Source organism: Bombina bombina, chromosome 3 (assembly GCF_027579735.1).
Source record: "Bombina bombina isolate aBomBom1 chromosome 3, aBomBom1.pri, whole genome shotgun sequence".
In the NCBI taxonomy this organism is placed as follows: Eukaryota; Metazoa; Chordata; class Amphibia; order Anura; family Bombinatoridae; genus Bombina; species Bombina bombina.
Window position 1 is genome coordinate 596,392,042 of NC_069501.1, and position 21,762 is coordinate 596,413,803.

General features: G+C 38.6%; 1 protein-coding gene across 1 annotated transcript in view; it reads right to left on the minus strand.

The window, feature by feature from the left end:
- Window positions 1–793: 793 nt before the first annotated feature.
- Window positions 794–21,762, minus strand: part of LOC128653724 (ultra-long-chain fatty acid omega-hydroxylase-like) — a 157,654-nt gene continuing 136,685 nt past the window's right edge. The window contains 5 exon segments of the mRNA XM_053707183.1: window positions 794–1,601; window positions 1,604–1,706; window positions 3,961–4,043; window positions 6,281–6,345; window positions 12,002–12,135. Coding sequence (XP_053563158.1) covers window positions 1,536–1,601; window positions 1,604–1,706; window positions 3,961–4,043; window positions 6,281–6,345; window positions 12,002–12,135 — 451 coding nt within the window. The 3' untranslated portion in view covers window positions 794–1,535.

Consider the following 21,762-nt stretch of genomic DNA (forward strand, 5'->3'; position numbering starts at 1 on the left):
TTTACAAAATAAAAACAGTGTAGAAAAATGGAATACTGGTTAAGAAAAAAAAGTGTATTGGCTAAGACCTTTGTATAACAATATTTGAGGCACACTCTTACTTACATAAAGTGGACTGCACACCTATTTCGGATTCACACCCAGGCATGGGATGTGTCGCTACTACTATGGTCTGAAAGTGCAGCCCACATCAGTGTTTTGTAAGTGTCAATGAAATTTAAATATGGCTTTGGTACCCTGCTACACATCTCAGTTTTTTTTATTTAAAGCTACCAGAAGTAGCTGTAGGTTTTAGTCCCAGGTAAGAAGAGGTCTTGTTGTGGCACTTAGACCTATCACCATTTGGTCACATTCATTAACTCTTTACTTTAAACATTTCTGTATGCATCTAAGTAGGCATTGGCTCTTCTGTTTGTTGTGTAACATTTTTATGTGCTCTTTTCTATTGGACTTTGCACCCAGATCTGTGTGGGTTTAACTGACTAATTCACTGGACACAAATCCAGCTGTCTGTGAGTGCCAGTGTGGAGAGTTTGCCAGTAGCATGTGGATGTGTTTATGTCTAGGGAAATGATATATGACTGTGATACGTCTTTGCATCTCATTGTGTTTGGTATAAAGCTAGCATGTGTGGCTGTAGCTTAGAGACACAGATTAGAAGATGCCATGGAACGGCACCTGGACCTATAAACATTTGGCCAAATGCCTGTGTAATCTATTTTGTGCCTTGAGTGTTCAGTGGTTTTGCAGATCGAACAATGTGGTAATTGAATAAAAAATAAAAGTAAACCAGTGATTATGCCACAGTTATATTTTATTAAATTATTACATTTTGTTGCATCTGTGTAAATATTGTGTCCAGCAATGTTCTAATTATTATTTATACAGAGTGTCATTTACTATACAGGTTCAGGGTTTCGTAAAATATGGGTATAGTAATGACAAGGACTTATTGGTCCAAAGCTTGAATTTACTATACATAAAAAAGAATTTTACATTATAATCTTAATGTATTTTAGGCCCCTTTAAGAAACAATCAGACTAGTTTTAAGTCAGTCAGTCTTTTTGGAGAGTATTTTGTCAGCATGTGCACATGTATATGAGTGTGCACGTGTGCTTGTATCACAAACCACAAATATACTGGTGAAGTGTGGCTGAAATTTAGGAGCTATTTATATAATTTGTTGGCTATCATAATAGCATTGAAGTTGCGATGAACAATGGATTTGCAGAGTCATTTTTTACTATACAACAACATGCCCCAACAATCTGTTACCCAAAGAATGTTTTAGGGTTATGGAAGACAATTATGGTTTAAGTTTTTCTCTTCTTTGAAATTCACACATTTCACAGACAGCAAAGTATTTGAATAAAAAGTAGAAAAAATACCAAGTAATAAAAATTATTATATTCCATTTTATAATTAAATTATATTCAGTAAGTTGTACAAATATTCCACCATGAGAAGAGTGTGTAACTTCTCTTTTTCCTTTGCGTAGGATATTACACTATTAGCTTCCTCTGTTCAAGTGGCATCAGGATTTCAGTGCCTCTACCTGCAGCCATAATCCGCCTTCAGCACGTAATATCAGCTCAGCTTTCTGCGCACGGATTTAGTTTGGTCCAGGGTGACATTAAAGTGTAAAAGCGTCATGGCTAACACGACCCTCATCTCAGCCATAGCAAAGTTCTGTCCAATGCAGTTCCTGTTGGTGACAAGTCAGAGCTGTTAACCTAATGTGGTTGGCAAAAAGATCTTGTGTGTTTGGAAACAATATAAAGTAAGTTATCATGTAATATACTTTCCTATGCTGAGTAAGTCTCTCCCCTACCAATTTCAATGAGTTGTAAACCAGTGGCATCACCTGTGGGGGGTGCGGAACGCACCTGGGTGACACCTCAGGGATGGTGACACCAACCCTAGTGAAGCCACTGTATGGGCTGTTTGGCTGCCTTGCTGCTCCTCTGACAAGTCCGTTCTCATCTTCTCTGCCAATTATCTTTTTTATCCAACTGGCTGCTTCACTGCCCCCTCCCCAGCCCTTTCCACTCCTACTACATTGCTAATTAATTTCCTAACTTACATGCCCACTCCAGGGATCATGTGGTCTGAAGTGGCCGGGCAGTTTGACTATGGCTCACGTGTGGCAAGATGATTAGTGCAGCACTCTCATTCTGGTGCCCCTCCCGGCTCGCTCTGTTCCTGTCTCCAGCAGGTAAGGTTTTAAGGAAGGGGAGTACAGTTCTTTATTAACAAGCAGGTGAAAAAAGGTTACATGGAGTTCTGAGTATATTTTGGCAAATAGTAAAAATATTAGTTTAATTTGCTTTCCTAAGTTGGCTATATATCTTAGTGACCATTGCTTGTAAATAACTATTATAAATATGAATCAAAACTTTTGACACTTTTATATATATTTTTAGATTAATATATTTGTATTTTTTAAATTAAAAAAGAATACTGACATTTAACCCACTGGCTAACAGAAAAGACTTAGGGCATATTTATGATTGTGCGATCGGATCATGTCCGCTGCACATCGATAAATGGATAAATGCCGACAGCATACGCTCTCTGCATTTATCATTGCACCAGCAGTTCTTGTGAACCGCTGGTGCAATGCTGCCCCCTGCAGATTTGTGGCCAATCAGTAGAAACTTCCAACCTTTACTTTTTAATCCCTGTTGCTTAGTATCCTCCAGGAGTATGGTTATAGCAAGTTTATTCCAGCGATTGTACCAGCCCAGAGTCCTTTAGAGAATCTGACCCAAATTCTGTTTAAGCAATAGAATAGCAACATACTCTAGCACAGTGTTTCTCAAATTCAGTCCACAGCTGAGGACTGGATTTGAGAAACACTGTGCTAGATTATGTTGCTATACTATTGCTTAAACAGAACAATCGCTGGAATAAACTTGCTATAACCAAACTCCTGGAGGATACTAAGCAACAGGGATTAAAAAGTAAAGGTTGAAAGTTTCTACCAAAAAATCCGGAGCACACCTATCAACAACAGAAGCAAGCAGGGCTCAGGAATAAGGCTGGGACCAAAACCTACGGGAATACGGTCAGAAGTGACCTTACAATGGAAACCTGGGAGAAGAGCATCTACCTTCTTATGAACGCATACATTACCTCATATGATTGAGGTAATATCTGGTAAGAAGGCTACTTTCTACTTTATTGCCACAATATAATACTGGACTGTTTAAGAAAATAATTATTTGTGTATAGGAAATTTTGTAGGGGCTAAAATATTAGTCTGATTTAGTTTATGGTCACATGTGTAAGAGTATGTCCATATATATCATATTGTATATAGAAACCTAATCTGTGCGCTGTTATCTCTTATTGATTTTCGCTTTCATACCTATTTCAAACAGTGTAAAGGGTTCACTGAATCAATTACATGCAGCACGACTATACCTACACATACATCATCCTTCTTTAGGGAAGCTGTTTTATACAGTTTGGACACCTAATATTTTAGGTGGACATATAGTGACAGATCTATTTCTCAATATCAATCTCATAATAATCCATTATTCATCTGTCTAGAATTTTTAAAAGTTTTTAAAAGTTTTAGCGCTGGTGATTTTTTCTTTAATTAATATATATATAAACGGCTGGTTTGTGTGTTTAAATTATATATATATATATATATATATATATATATATATATATACACACAGTATATATATATATATATATATATATATCAGATAGATGAGTTACTGCACTACGTGACGCCAATGGTGTAAACACACACATAGGTCACACATTATCATCATGTAATATAATAGTCAAACAGTATTGTTCTAAAAAGTAAGATAATTCTATTCATACAAATAGTTCAAATACATCTCTTTAGCATTTAATTATTTTTAAATGTATTTATTTTTTTACTAAAAAACGCGTTATAAAAAAGCAAATTATCTGAGAGTTTGCTGTACTGATACCTGGGACCTGCAGAGAATGGAATAAATGCATGTGACGACCTCTCCTCAAATTTATCTGGATCAAAGCGATATGGATCATATACCTACAATAACAGGGGATAATTGTTTTAAAGGGACAGTGAAGAAAACATTCATGATTCAGAAAGAGCGTGCAATCGATTTTAAACAACTTCATTTACTTTAATTATCAATTTTGCTTAGTTGTTCTAGTATCCTTTGTTAAAGATTAATCCTATGTTAGCTCAGGACAGTGCACGTGTCCTTAGCCATTTGACAGCAGTGTTTGCAACAATATTTATAGCTCTAGCCAATCCATTTAAGGTTAAATGGATATTAAACAGTATGAGATTGTAATATGTTAGAACATTTGCGGGATATATATTTCTGAAGAAAACTTCACAATCTGGGAATAATTCATTAATGAACATTTGCAGCAAAAAAATAACTCAATTTGTATTCATTAAACAAAACTAAAGATTAGAGAATATAAAACAATATTTCATTATGTATTTCATTGAACCCCATATATAACTTTAATAATCACCACTGGTGGTTACACATATATTTAATGTATATAGGTATGCTTGTATGTGTGTGTGTGTGTGTGTATATATATATATATATATATATATATATATATATATATATATATATATATATATATATATATATATTAAAAATAGGATAAGCAATTGTAACATTGACCTTAATGCCATATTATAGTTATAGCATTCAGATATATCAAATAATAACTTCTAAAAGTCTATTAAGAAAAGGTATCAACTCCCTACTTTATTTAAAGGAAAGACATTTCCAAAAACTATGAAACCTGCTGGTCAGTTCTAGATGGTGCCACCATACCATTTTGGTTAAAGGTAATCTATTTAATTACTAAATTACAAGGGGGTGGGAAGCTCATCCTATCAGAATTGTTACACCCCTCAGCAAATATTCAAGTGGCTAGGGAGGAATGGAGAAGGCCTTTAGAGATGAAGAAAAGGGGAGGGAGACTCATATACACAAACAGACCCACATATACACACACAGTAAGAGAGCTGACCGATCCTGACCAGCACACCTTGAGGGGAAGTACCCTAAGGGCTGACTGCAGAGTCCATCTCTATACCCATTCAGCGGTTATTTAAACAGAAACCTTTCCCCCCACTACAATTTTACTATTGGGTAAAGTATATAATGATTGCACATTGTTATTTGTTTAATTAGTATATTAAAATTTTCTTCTAAAATAGGTATTAGACTGTTAATAGAAATTACATGCTGGTTTTTAAAGCCTAACATAGCATGTCAAATTGTTATTTCCTGCTGAAATTAAAAGTTTATTTGAAGGTGGGAATCAATTATTTATACTCCCTCGGGTAGGATATCTTTAAACTATCTAAATACTGTATGGTAGTATTGATAATTTGATATAAGGGCCCCTATTTAAGAAAGGTCTTGCGGACCTGATCCGACACTGCGGATCAGGTCCGCAAGATCTCGCTGAATACAGAGAGCAATACGCTCTCCGTATTCAGCATTGAACCAGCAGCTCACAAGAGCTGCTGGTGCAACGCCGCCCCCTGCAGACTCGCGGCCAATCGGCCGCCAGCAAGGGGTGTCAATCAACCCGATCGTACTCGATCGGGTTGATTTCTGGCGATTCCTGTCCGCCTGTTCAGAGGCAGGCGGACAGGGTTATGGAGCAGCGGTCTTTAGACCGCTGCTTCATAACTGCTATTTCTGGCGAGTCTAAAGACTCGCCAGAAACACGGGCCCACAAGCTCCCTACGGAGCTTGATAAATGGGCCCCATGGTCTGGAATATATATATATATATACTGTATATATATATATATATATATATCTCAAGATAGTTAACTGACAAACTCTTTTAAAATGTGGTTTCTTAACTATATTGATTATACATTGTACTAACAACTTTGGTCCAGTAGTGGATTTATGATTGATATATTTTGGGGGCATTTGGGGCAGATTTATAAAATTAACCAGAGATCTGATCTCTAGTTAATTTTATAAGCGCTAATTGCTACCGCAAGCTTGCGGGTAGCAATAACCAGCCCACTGGTAATGGCTGGTTAATTATTGCACTCTCACAAACAGGCACATTTTACCGTTTGCGGAAGCGAAATAATTCCACTTGCAATCTAGCCCAATGTGTTTAAGCACACTGTTATATACAAGCAATAGTGCATTAATATAATGCTCTACCCTATTAGAGCATTTTCTTTTTGCACTTTTATAAATTTAAGATGCTTTACACCAGGATGACAATCATCAATATCAAAACAGATTAACTGTACCTCTGGATTTGGCCAGACTGTAGGATTGTGATGACTTCCATAAATACTTATCAGGCAGGTGTTTCCTTAGGAGAGAAAGAACAAATATATTAGGAACATATAAGGCTAAGCAAATATTAGAGTTTTTAAAAAGTTTATTTTCTCAACCCTAAATACAAACAAATTATCTAAATAAAAAGATAATTGACATAGAAAGTGACATATTCATGGAAGTACCAAGGAAAATAAAATCAAGCCTAGTGTTTTTTAACAATAATTTTGTATGCATGTCCAGAACATTATTCCTATCAAAGTCAAAATTAAAATATTAAGACTCAGATAGGGCATGCAATTTTAATACTGGCTAACTGGGGATTGGTTACACACATTTGCCTGTTTTCATTGGCTCACCAGATTGAATCCACTAGCCCTCAGAAGTGATAGTCACATGACTCGTTTTCCACTCAGGAGCAGCAGTGCGGTACTTCTACTGTGTTTAACCCGATTACTGGGGTTAAAGGGATATGAGACCCAAAATGTTTCTTTCACGATTCAGATAGAGCATGTGAATTTCATTTTTTTAAATTTACTTCTATTATCAATTTTTCTTTGTTCTCTTGGTATCTTTTGTTAGAAAACAGTGGCGTTTGCTTAGGTGATGGCCCATTTCTGGAGCACTATATGGCGGCAGCTTTGCAAGAATGTAATCTATTTGCAAGAGCACTAGATGGCAGTGCTCCATTTGCCTACCTAGGTATCTCTTCAACACAGAATATCATGGGAACAAAGCAAATTTGATAATAGACGTAACTTGGAAACTTTTTTAAAAATGGTATTTACTGTCTAAATCACAAAATAACATTTTTGGGTTTCATATCTCTTTAAACACATGGTACTGCAGGATCAGTAACCTTTAAAGGGACAGTCAACACCAGAATTGTTGTTGTTTTAATAGATAGATAATCCCTTAATTACCAATTCCCCAGTTTTGCATAACCAACACAGTTATAATTATACACATTTTACCTCTGTAATTACCTTGTATCTAAGCCTCAGCAGACTGCCCCCTTATTTCAGTTCTTTTGACAGACATGCATTTTAGCCAGTCAGAGCTATCTCCATGGTAAATTCACGTGCATGAGCTCAATGTTATCTATATGAAACATGTGAACTAATGCCCTCTAGTGGTGAAAAATGCATTTAGATTAGAGGAGGCCTTTAAGGAAATTGGCATATGAACCTCCTAAGTTTAGCTTTCAACTAAGAATATCAAGAGAACAAAGAAAAATTGGTGATAAAAGTAATTTGGAAAGTTGTTTAAAATTACATGCCCTATTTGAAACATGAAAGTTTTTTTGGACTTGACTGTCCCTTTAAATTACATGTTCTACTTGATTTGAGCATGTAATTTTTTTACTATAAAGGCCCTTTAATTAGCCACTTTGGGGTCAATTAATTAATGTGTGAGCGGACATGAAATGAAATGCTGTCGGCATTTATCATTGCACCAGCAGTTATTGTGAACTGCTGCAATGCCGCCCCCTGCAGATTTGCGGCCAATCGTCCGCTAGCAGGGGGTGTCAATCAACCCGATCGTCCTCAGAGCAGGCAGACAGGTTATGGAGCAGCGGTCTTTAGACCACTGCTTCATAACTTCTGTTGCCGGCGAGCCTTCAGGAGAAATGCGTTCACTTGAGCGCTGGATAAATGTGTTCACTTGAGCGCAAACAAAATTTGTGCTTCTCGGGTTAGCACGACTGAAAGGCTTGCATAAAAACTCTTAAAAAAGGGCACCAAACACAACATAAATAAAATAAAGTGTTTTTTTATTTAAATACACTACCTGATAAAAATGATTCACATAAATACTAATAAGGGCATGCGTGAATGGTACTACAGAGGTCCGTGAGGGCCAACTGTCAAAACAATAAGTACATAGATAAAATTACTTTCAAGAGTCACAAAAATTATTATTATCAGCAGATGTAAGTCATAAACAATTAATCAATCTCTATCATAATCATATTACAGATAGCATTGAAAGTCCAGGTAGGTGTTAAACCCCTTTGGGACCAAAGTATCTAACATAAAAATCATTTTGATTCCTTTTGTAGAAGCATTCTTCCTATATCCCACTATGGGGCCTTTCTAGGGACTCAAAACGTAGATTCTATCCGACTGCAAAATGCCCCAGTGTAAATTCAGTAGAGAATACCAGTTTGGTTCATCTTGTGTTCCTTGATATTCTTCACTAATGCTTGTTCCTCTGTCATACTCCATTGTATCCCTATATGCTTTCTGTAAATTTAGTTTAGCATATCCCTCGCTCTAAACTTTGCCATACATATCATGTCAACTATTGTTCATTCATTGATGTATCTGTGTTGTTCCTGACTACTCTCTTAAACTAGGAACGTGGTAGAGCTTTTTATATAGGGAAGACCCAAGATGACCTTAGTACATGTATGGCTATCCACTGGTCTGCTATACGCACCGCACTTGGTTCGCGCAGTGCTGAGTAACCAGTGGCTAGGCATTTTTTGATGCATAAACATTCTGTATCTGAGTAGAGGTGGCGACAAAGGAAGAATGCTCCTACAAAAGGAATCAAAATTGATTTTTATTTTAGATACTTTGGTCCCAAAGGGACTTAACACCCATCTGGACTTTCAAAGCTATCTGTTAATAATGGTTATGATAGAGATTAGATTAAGGATTAATGACTTACACCTGTGGATAATAATAATATTTTTAGTGACTCCTAAGAAGAATTTTATCTATATATTTATTGGTTTTGACAGTTGAACCTCATAGACCTCCATAGTACCATTCATGCATGCGCAATTGTGTGTACTGGATGCTGCTGAGTTAACGGACGTGGACAGAGCTGTACACACGGGAAGACTGGGGGATCACATATAGGTGATAAGTGTGTTATTGTGTCTGAGAACAAGGGTGACCCGAAAACTTTATACAGTAAAGTATTAAGTTTGATAAAGCCAGAGAGTGCCTTTCATCTTGGATATTTTAAAATATATATATTAATATATATTTATATATATATATATATATATATACTATACATACACACTATTGTGCAAAAGTCTTAGACCACCATTAAATTTGTTGTTTTTACATAATTATCTCTCTCTATTTATTTGAATACAACCAGAAAATACAGGATTTTGTATGCAGTATTAAAAAACTGAAAAAAAAAAATTAGAAAAACAGCTTCTATAGGCTTAAGTGGCAAGTATTAAATGCGACTTCCCCTTACACATGAGCAAAAGCAGGAACCTGGCTCTCGTAAACCTAAATGGAATGGAAATTCTTATTAATGTCATTGCTAACACCTGTATTTGTCCTTCTATTTTATGTCAAAATGACTGCTGTGAAAAAGGTCTATTACACCAGGTTTGTGCAAGACATGCTTCAGTATTACATAAACATGTGGTTTGAGTTTAATTCATTGGAAGCTTGCTAATAGGACCAACTTTCAATCACAACATTCCATTCAAAATGCCAAAGATCACAGAATTTGACAGACATAAAATCATACTTTTGCATCAGCAAGGCCACTCTCAAAGTTGTGGTATTCATGATGTTATAAAAGAAATTGAAGAATTAGGCGAGGTCAAGGACAAAAAAGAGAATTGGGAGGCCAAGACAACTTTCAAAATTTGATGAGAAGTTTCTGAGTTTCTTCTTTGAGAGACCGGAAGAAGTCCAGCAAGGACCTGGCTAAGCATCTAGCAGCTTCATCAGGAAGCCAAGTTGACACTTCTACAGTTCGAAGAAGCTTGATCAGGAATGGTCTTTATGGAAGGGTAGCAGCCAAGAAACCACTATTTTGGAAGGGGAACAGGGTGAAAAGGCTAAGATATGCTAAAGAGCACAAAGATTGCAAGGAAGATCAGTGGAAAAGAATTTTATGGAGTGAAAAATAAAAGTTTGAAATTTTTGGGTCCAATCGTCAACAATATATGAGAAGAAGAGTTGGAGAGAGATGAGAGAATAAGTGCTTGCAACCTTTAGTGAAACATGGTGGAGGCCAGGGTCTATCATTGTTTGGGGCTGCATTTCTGCTAGTGGTGTTGGCAATATCGTCCGAATTGATGGGATCATGAATGCTGAAAAGTATTCCTTCTGGAAAACACCTGATTGGAAATGGTTTTACTTTTCAGCATGATAACGATCCCAAGCACACTGCTAATGCAGTGAAATCATATTTGGAGAGAAAAACAGCTGATAAAACACTGAAAGTCATGGACTGGCCTTTGACAGAGTCCAGACCTGAATTTTATAGAGGTAGTATGGGATCACATAGACAGAGAAACAAATAAAAGACTACCTAAATCTAAAGAAGTGGGAAGTGCTGAAAGAAGACCAAAAGATTACTTCAGAAAACCTCAGGAAAGTCTCCCCAAAAGAGTACAAGATGTGCTTAGTGCCAAGGGAGGTCACACTAAATACTGACTTTTGCTTGAAGAAGCCTCTATTTTCTGTTTGTATCTTAATAAAGAGAATGAAAAATAAATATGGACAGTCATTAAACTTTCCTAAACAACAAATCTAACGGTGGCCTAAGACTTTTGCACAGTACTGTGTGTGTGTATGTATGTGTATGTGTATATATATATATATATATATATATATATATATATATATATATATATATATATATATATAAAAAAATAAAATAAACAGACCACACTCGCTGGATTGAAAACAAACATTCATTGTGTGTGTGTGTGTACAGGTGTATATATGAGTATATATGTGTTTTATGGATTTATTATGGATTTATATATATGTATATACAGTATTTATATATATATATATATATATATATATATATATATATATATATATATATATACACACACACACAATGGAGCACTTTCCACTCACCTTATTACATTTTAATAAAAATGTTTTTCATGTTTTATTTTAAAATGTGTTTTACTGTATATTTACTTTAAATATTTTGCATTCCTATGTGCTTTACATAGTAGAAAATGTTATTTGTATTTTTAAATATATATTTTTATATACAGTATATCTGTATATATCTAGAACTGTATACAGTATATTCATATATATATATTTAAATATCCTCATACAGTATATACAGTATATATATATATATATATATATATATATATATATATTTCCTGCGTGGCCTAGCACTCACAGTTACCGTTGTGTACTGGGGTGCACTACAGAGTATTCCAAATAGAAGCAAATGTGACGTTTTGGGGTGTTACCCTCATTTTCAAACTTGTCAGTTTGGGATTAAAATATACCCTTGGTTAAATCCGGTGAGTGCCTTCTTCATTTGCTTATATATATATATATAAATATTTAAAATTAAAAAGTCCCTTTGTGTGAAGAACATTGGAATGTTAAATATTCATTGCTCACATTGGTTTGAGCACACTTGGTCTAACGTGTTTCGGGTTAGTGTGCAAGCAATAAGTGTTATTTTTTTTTCTTAACCGCTTCACTGACGTCTTTGGGATGAAGACGTTAGTGCAGTTGCGATATCCGAAGTCCTGAAGTTAGCGCGCATTGGGTTTTGCTCGCAAACATTTTACTTTCAACTAAATTTGTGCACATTAAAAGGTTACATCTAGCAGTGCTTGTGTGTGAGTGAAAGCGCTAAATAGCACGCCACTTCTAATCTGGTCCTATTTGTAAGAATGCATTTCATTATATGACAATTATGAACTTGGTATGTACCTTTGGGAATGACTTTGCCATCAGGCAATTTTATGTCCTCGGTACAGCGTCTGAACACTGCTGTCACAGGAGGATGCAGTCTCAGGCTCTCCTTGATGCACATTGTTGTGAATTGCAGCTGAGACAACTCATCCCTGCAAAGCAGAGAAAAAAGTTAAAATAATAATTCTTAAGGATACATTATAATAAAAGGAGTTTAAAAAGCTACCATATGAAAACGGAATTAATGGAAAAAAAACAATATATATTTTCCCAAAGGAAAGTTCAAATGGATACATAGCAAAATCTCAATTTGCCTGGCTTTCAGTAGTCAAAAAAATCTCTTAAACTCCTGGCACTTAACCCCTTCAGGCCCAGGAATTTTAGAAGAACATTTACCCAAAGTACCACTGAATTTTTAGCATTTTTTTACTATCACCCCATTTACACAGAAATAGAGCCTTTATTTTTTATATTTACCTATCAAAACTCTGTATTTTAGTAGACAACCCAAGGTATTAATCTAGGCCCATTTTGGGCCATTATATAATTTCATGATACCGTTTCCCTGCCAAATGCAATCATATTAAAACTTTTTCCTAAACTTTGGGTTTCTCACTGAAGCCCTCCATCTTAGGTACTGGCAGACAGTCTGCCAGTATTTAGTTTTCGGGCATTTAAAAAAAAAAATTTTAGCGTCCCCTCCCACACCTGTTTCTGTAGTGTAGTGCCCCCCCCCCTTCCCTCACCAAACAATTTTTTTTAAGGTACGGAACCATCCCCCTTTCTGAGATGCACCGCCCCCCTCACACAGAGTGTCACTGTCTGCATCTGTGATCTGCTTTCTGCCTCTGGCTGCAGTCTCAGCTGTCAAAGCTAAAAGCAAGGGACAGCGGCATAACGCAGAAGGTTGGATGTAGTAGCTACGTCAACAGGGTACACTGGACAAAGTATCCTGTGATGTAGCACCTACGTTCAAGGGGCATGTGTGTGTATAACAATTTGGTAACAGAAAATTTAAAAATATGTTAATAGTGCATGCTCTATATCAGTGGTTCTTAACACCAATAATCAAGTAACCCCAGCAGATCAGATTTTCATGATATCTGAACTGCATCACAGGGGAAATAATCAGCAGATCAGTAGCCATGGTTACTAAACGGCTCTCACTCATCAGTTGATTATTTCAGTATAATGTAAATCTTGTGCAACTCTCTGCCTCGCTCCACAAGACTCTCCCCTAGTTTTGAGAGCTTCAAGTGCTCCCTAAAGACTCTACTGTTCAGGGATGCTTACAACCTACACTAAAATTTCCTAATACCAGTTCCTCTCCTCCATTGCTATCCGCCATGAACCCCCTTAGCATGTAAGCCTAAGAGCCCTACTGCTTGCAGATCACCTTAACAAGTGCTGACTACAACAGTGCGACTCTTGGCAGGGCCCTCTACCCATTTGATCCTTATAATTGCTACCTTGTATACTTCCTATGTTTATAGCGCTGCAGAATCTGTTGGCGCTCTACAAATAACCGATAATAATAATAAAATCGGGTACTTATGTACTGTTGTAGAGAAACACTGATCTATATGTACCATGAAAGTTTAAATTGACTGTCATGTGCCTTTCAACTGCCTATTATAATTCTGATTAGAAGATAATCCAAAATGCCAATGGAAACAAAAATGAATGCTACATGTATTCAGATTAGCCAAATATTGAACCTATATGGTTATTATATTGGTGATAAACAAAAATATTAAATTAATTCAGTTAGGTTCTGTACTACTGTCATCATGAAAATTAAGTCCATCTTTTAAAGGGACATGAAACCCCATTTTTTTCTCTCTCATGATTCAGATAGAGCTTGCAGTTATAAACAGCTTTATACTTTACTTCTATTATCAAATTTTCTTCGTTCTCTTGGTATCTTTTGTTGAAAAGAAGGGACATAATCTTAGGAGTTTGCACGTGTCTGGAACATTATATGGCAGCACTATTTCCTGCTATGTAGTAATCCAGACACCTACCTAGGTATGCCTTTAACAAAGAATAACATGGGAACAAAGCAAATTTGATAATAGAAGTAAAATGGAAACGTTAAAAAAATGATTTGCTCTGTTTGAGGGCCTGATGTTCTAAACCTCGCTACTCTGGCGAGATGATCTAATATGTCTCGCTAGTAAAGCGAGGTCCCTCAAACACTTTTAAAAAGGTGATTTTTTTCTTGAGAGTTTTTTTATCTCTTTGCTGAGTTTGGATATGAAGGAGAGACACCTGAGTTGCAAAATAATGCTCAAAAAAGCCCCCAAAGATTTGGTGAGATTGCTCTCTGTGCTGGGTCATTTCTTGATGAATGCTGGAAATAAATATTAAGCTTATCATTTGTACTGGGAGAGAAGGTAAAGGGATCATCTGTCCTTTTGGTGGGGCCAATGTGGAGATTAGCCAAAGATCCCGTTTATAAAATACAACATAACTTTTATTTGCAAAATTGTAAGGTTTGTCACTATCATGTGTGGCAGTCTAAATAGCTGGATCCACTCCTCTTGCACAGCAAGTCCTTTAAAGCAGTTGTACAATTGCTTTAACTGACATACAACTGTTTTTTAATGCACTAAACCAGGGGTCGCCAACCTTTCGGACCTCAGGGACCACTAAACTCATAATTTTGAATCCTGTGGACCACAAACATGATTTTTTTATACACACACATACTGTACATAACTAGTATAACCATAGCTAAGTTTACATTATGGCCTCTATTTATCAAGCTGTCAACCACAAATATGCTGGAATTCAGCAGCGTATTTGTGGTGACTTAGTTATCAAACCCTACAGACCGGCAAAAGTAGAATTCAGTGACGTAACATACGATCTGCCAGACTCAGTCCGACACAGATCGATGCTTACGTCACTACAGATGTTCCGAACGCAAGTTCGGCACTATCTGACTACTTTTGCTAGCTATCAAAAGTTCGGCACTTTTCCGGCCCAGCGTACCTGGTTTTCAATCCGCCGCCCTGGAATCAATGGGAGTCGGAAAGCAGCAAGAGCTCATGTTCGATGCTGCCCGATATCCCATTAATTCCTATGGTAATGTCTACACCTAACACCCCAAACATGTACCCCGAGTCTAAACACCCCTAATCTGCCCCCCCCTATACCGCCGCCACCTACATTATATTTATTAACCCCTAATCTGCCCCCCCTACACCACCGCCACCTACATTATATTTATTAACCCCTAATCTGCCCCCCTACACCGCCGCCAACTACATTATATTTATTAACCCCTAATCTGCCCACCCCTACACCGCCACCACTATATTAAATGTATTAACCCCTAAGTCTAACACCCACTAACTTAAATATAATTTAACCAAATCGAAATAAATTATTCCTATTTAAAACTAAATACTTACCTATAAAATAAACCCTAAGATAGCTACAATATAACTAATAAATACATTGTAGAAAGCTTAGGATTTATTTTTATTTTACAGGCAACTTTGTATTTATTTTAACTAGGTACAATAGTTAGTAAATAGTTATTAACTATTTAATAACTTCCTAGTTAAAATAAATACAAAAGTACCTGTAAAATAAAACCTAACCTAAGTTACAATTACACCTAACACTGCACTATAATTAAATTAATAGCCTACATTAACTACAATTAACTAAAATTAAATAAAATTATCTAAAGTACAAAAAAACCAAACACTAAATTACAGAAAATAATAAAATAATTACAATTTGTTTTTAAACTAATTACACCTAATCTAATTCCCCTAATAAACTAAAAAAGCCCCCCAAAATAATAAAAAGCCCTACCCTATACTAAATTATGAATAGCCCTTAAAAGGGCCTTTTGCGGGGCATTGCCCCAAAGTAATCAGCTCTTTTACCTGTAAAAAAAAGTACAATACCCCCCCCACCAACATTAAAACCCACCACCCACACACCCAACCCCCCCTTATTAAAACCTAACACTAACCCCTGGAAGATCACCCTACCTTGAGAAGTCTTCACCCAACCGGGCCGAAGTCCTCCACGAAGCCGGGCGAAGTGGTCTTCCAGACGGGCAGAAGTCTTCATCCAGGCGGCATCTTCTATCTTCATCCATCCGGCACGGAGCAGGTCCATCTTCAAGACATCCAACGCGGAGCATCCTCTTCCAACGACATCCGATGACTGAATGACGGTTCCTTTAAATGACGTCATCCAAGATGGCGTCCCTTGAAATGTAATTATTTTATTATTTTCTTTAATTTAGTGGGGTTTTTTGTACTTTAGATAATTTTATTTAATTTTAGTTAATTGTAGTTAATGTAGGTAATTAATTTAATTATAGTGTAGTGTTAGGTGTAATTGTAACTTAGGTTAGGTTTTATTTTACAGGTACTTTTGTATTTATTTTAACTAGGAAGTTATTAAATAGTTAATAGAATAGTTAGTGTTAGACTTAGGTTTAGGGGTTAATACATTTAATATAGTGGCGGCGGTGTAGGGAGGGCAGATTAGGGGTTAATAAATATAATGTAGGTGGCGGCGGTGTAGGGGGGCAGATTAGGGGTTAATAAATATAATGTAGGTGGCAGCAGGGTCCGGGAGCGGCGGTTTAGGGGTTAAATAATTTATTTAGTTGCGGCAGGGTCCGGGAGCGGCGGTTTAGGGGTTAAACACTTTATTTAGTTGCGGCGGGGTCCAGGAGCGGCAGGATAGGGGTTAATAACTTTATGTAGGTGGCAGAGGTATAGGGTGCGGAAGATTAGGGGTTAATATGTATAATGTAGGTGGCATGGGCTCCGTAAGCGGCAGTTTAGGGGTTAATACATTTATTAGAGTTGCGGTGGGCTCCGGGAGCGGTGGTTTAGGGGTTAAACAATTTATTTAGTTGCGGCGGGGTCCGGGAGTGGCGGTTTAGGGGGTAAACAGTATAGTATAGTGTGGGTGCTTAGTGACAGGGTACCAAGAAAGCTGAAAAAAAGCAGAAGAGCAGCGAGATCGATGACTGTTAGTTAACAACAGTCCGTTGCTCATCGCCCCGTACTTGGTGCGCGGCTTTTTGACAGCTTTTTTGGTAACTTTGGAGAACGTATTCAGGTCCGCGGCAGCGATGTTAGGCGAACTTAGGCGAGCGTATTTGTGCCGTCGAATGCAGGTAAGTTGACGGCTTGGGGCGCGATCCGATATACAGCGTAGTTTTCGGCACAAGCGAGGGAACCCGCGCCGCCCGTAATTTCACCTCGCAACTCAACCTATCCAATATACTGCGCCGTCAGATGCTAAACTGGCGTAAGTAGGAAAAACCGGCGATCAGCTAAAATGTGCGCAAATACACATTTTAGTCGTTGCAAGTACTTACGCCAGGATTTTGTTCACGTAAACTCTCAATAAAGTGTAGTTTTATGCAAATTAGGCAACGAATCGTCGAATCTAACCGACAGTTCTAAAAGATGCGCCACGTAATTACGACATTCAAAAATCATACTTAAACCCCTGCGCAGCCGCCATTTTCTTTAGTGTGTTTGGTTGGTTCTTGGAGCTACAGCACAATACAGTGAGTAGGAGAAAGTGATTAGAATAGAGAGAGAGGCGCATTGCTTATATTTAGTTAGGTCGGATTTGGTGGATTTGTTAAGCTTGTACATTACTGTTACTTTTTTACATATTGTACACATTTTGCATACACACATATACAAAATACACAACACTTTTTTTTTATAACACCTTACACATTTTATTTATCTTTTACAGTGTGAAAGGCTGAGTGTTTGGTTGTGATTGTGTGTGATTGAAGTGGGAGTGAGTGTGTGAGTGTGTGTAGTGTGAGGATGTCAGGGAGAGCTAGGGCGGGGGGAGGAGGGAAGGGGAGTTGCAGGGAGAGGATTATGGTCAGGAAGAGCAGCAGGGTCCCCGTCAGGGAGTCAGTGGGGTGGGGAGAGGGAGACTTAGAAGGAAGGATGGGTGTGGGGTTGCCCCAAGGCCAGGCACACACAGTAGAAGAGGGATAGAGGGTGCACATGGGGATACAGGGAGTGCAGAATTATTAGGCAAATGAGTATTTTGACCACATCATCCTCTTTATGCATGTTGTCTTACTCCAAGCTGTATAGGCTCGAAAGCCTACTACCAATTAAGCATATTAGGTGATGTGCATCTCTGTAATGAGAAGGGGTGTGGTCTAATGACATCAACACCCTATATCAGGTGTGCATAATTATTAGGCAACTTCCTTTCCTTTGGCAAAATGGGTCAAAAGAAGGACTTGACAGGCTCAGAAAAGTCAAAAATAGTGAGATATCTTGCAGAGGGATGCAGCACTCTTAAAATTGCAAAGCTTCTGAAGCATGATCATCGAACAATCAAGCGTTTCATTCAAAATAGTCAACAGGGTCGCAAGAAGCGTGTGGAAAAACCAAGGCGCAAAATAACTGCCCATGAACTGAGAAAAGTCAAGCGTGCAGCTGCCAAGATGCCACTTGCCACCAGTTTGGCCATATTTCAGATCTGCAACATCACTGGAGTGCCCAAAAGCACAAGGTGTGCAATACTCAGAGACATGGCCAAGGTAAGAAAGGCTGAAAAACGACCAGCACTGAACAAGACACACAAGCTGAAACATCAAGACTGGGCCAAGAAATATCTCAAGACTGATTTTTCTAAGGTTTTATGGACTGATGAAATGAGAGTGAGTCTTGATGGGCCGGATGGATGGGCCCGTGGCTGGATTGGTAAAGGGCAGAGAGCTCCAGTCCGACTCAGACGCCAGCAAGGTGGAGGTGGAGTACTGGTTTGGGCTGGTATCATCAAAGATGAGCTTGTGGGGCCTTTTCGGGTTGAGGATGGAGTCAAGCTCAACTCCCAGTCCTACTGCCAGTTTCTGGAAGACACCTTCTTCAAGCAGTGGTACAGGAAGAAGTCTGCATCCTTCAAGAAAAACATGATTTTCATGCAGGGCAATGCTCCATCACACGCTTCCAAGTACTCCACAGCGTGGCTGGCAAGAAAGGGTATACAAGAAGAAAATCTAATGACATGGCCTCCTTGTTCACCTGATCTGAAACCCATTGAGAACCTGTGGTCCATCATCAAATGTGAGATTTACAAGGAGGGAAAACAGTACACCTCTCTGAACAGTGTCTGGGAAGCTGTGGTTGCTGCTGCACGCAATGTTGATGGTGAACAGATCAAAACACTGACAGAATCCATGGATGGCAGGCTTTTGAGTGTCTTTGCAAAGAAAGGTGGCTATATTGGTCACTGATTTGTTTTTGTTTTGTTTTTGAATGTCAGAAATGTATATTTGTGAATGTTGAGATGTTATATTGGTTTCACTGGTAAAAATAAATAATTGAAATGGGTATATATTTGTTTTTTGTTAAGTTGCCTAATAATTATGCACAGTAATAGTCACCTGCACACACAGATATCCCCCTAAAATAGCTATAACTAAAAACAAACTAAAAACTACTTCCAAAACTATTCAGCTTTGATATTAATGAGATTTTTGGGTTCATTGAGAACATGGTTGTTGTTCAATAATAAAATTAATCCTCAAAAATACAACTTGCCTAATAATTCTGCACTCCCTGTAGAAGGGGGGAGGAGGGAGAGGATAGGGAGGAACCCACACCAGGGACATCCCAGGGAGGGAGCCAGGCAGCCCAGGACGAGGAGCGTGTGAGGTGCCCCAACTTCACCTTTGCTGAAAACCTCGCTCTAGTCCAGGCCGTCCTGGAGAACCATACCGCCCTCTTTGGCCAAGAGAAGGGCAAAGGAGTTGCCCGTAGGCGTAAAGATGCCTGGCTGAAGGTGGAGGAGGCAGTTAATGGTGTGTCCCAGCAGAGGAGGACTGTGGATGGCCTAATGAAACGGTGGAACGATTGTAAGAGGAGAGTCTAGGAGAAGATGGGCCAAGAAGCAATGTCCCAGAGGGCAACAGGAGGTGGGCCTCACCAGGAGGCAGAATATAATGAGTGGCAGGAGCGGATTCGTAGGTCCCTGAGCGTCACAGCAGTCCGTGGACTTCCAGGGGCTCGTGACTCAGGGATTGCAACATCAGCGCAGCATGCTGGTGAGTAACATCCCACACACCACCAGTATTATATGTATTTGAGATATAACATCCTATAATGTCACACATTCATGTACACAATGAGGAGCATGGTATTTGGCCTACTAATAAAAACATCTACAATTAGATTTCACATTAAAGGGACATGAAAGCAAATCTTTTTATTTCATTATTCATATAGAGAATACAGTTTTAAAAAACATCCCAATTTACTTCTATTATCTAATTTCCTTCATTATTTTGTTATTCTTTGTTTATTAAATATCAATGCACATGGGTGAGGCAATCACACGAGGCATTGATGTGCAGCCACCAATCAGCAGCTTCTGAGCCTATCTAGATATGCTTTTCAGCTAAGAATATCAAGAGAATGAAGCAAATTCGGTAATGGAAGTAAATTACAAAGTTGTTTAAAATTGCATGCTCTAGCTGAATCATGAAAGAATAAAAATGGGTTTAAAGTCCATTGAAATTCATGATATGAGGTAGAATAGTGAAATACTAACATGTCTCAGAGTAACACAGGCCACAAGCCACATGTAGAGTTTTCAGTAAATGGACACTATAGTCATCACAACCATAGTGTCACTTAAAGAACACATTTTCACCATCACTGACATGTACACAGAACTATTGTATAAAACACATACATGTATACTTTGCATATTAAAAACCCTCATATCACAAATCTCAATGTGCACATGCATGTTATAGAGTGTGACATGAGAATGTGTATAGGCCCTAGCATGTACATTGTATGCGCACATGGATATATATCTGACTGTACTAATCCCTCTCATCATTTGACTCCTCCACAGAACCTCCAGTCACCAGGGTGCAAACGCCCATGCATCCACCTCCACCACCGCCACAAAGAATTTCTCCACCTCGACCACCGGTCCAGACAGTCCAACAAGAGTATGCTCCCAGACATGAGCTGGGATGGACTGCCTCTATTGACAATACAGAGGTCATGCCGCCAGCATTGCAAGAGGATACCTGGCAGGAGCCCTGGCCGGAGGACTATTCCTTTGGCTTGGAGGGGGAGCCAAGTCAGCCCCGAAGGGTAGATGCCTTTACCCCCCCCCCCCAACAATATCAGGCCAGTCAGGGATTATACCACCAGGCTGAGTGGGTGCACACCACCCGGCAATGGGACTACCAGTCCATCCGGAGATCTCCACCATCTGCTTCGATTGGAAGCGCTCCAGCATCTGAGGAGGAGCATAGAGCTGTCATGATCCCTCAGGCAGCACCAGCAGCTGTAATCCCTCAGGCAGCACCAGCAGCTGTAATCGCTCAGGCAGCACCAGCAGCTGAGGATATTGAAGTTGAAAGAGCAGATAGAGGTGAACCTGCGCCTAGAGTCCCTGCTGGGGAAGAGCCTATAGATCCTCTGACTTCCGCCATGGGCGACGAATACATTGCCCTACAGAGGAGGCAAACATCAACCTGTGAGAGGCTCACATCAACCTGCGAGAGAATGCAGAGAGACCAACGCAGGTTTTACAGGAGCCAACAGACTTTACTACAGCGTTCCATGAGCTGCAACGGGACATGGCAGCATCTTTAAGTGGTATCGTCCAGAACCAATCTCAGATGCTGAGAGTTATTTCGAACATGCAGATTTAGAGTGACAACAGATGGAGGGAACAAAACCAACTGCTGGGTGTGTTGGTGGAGCATTTCACACACCAGCAGG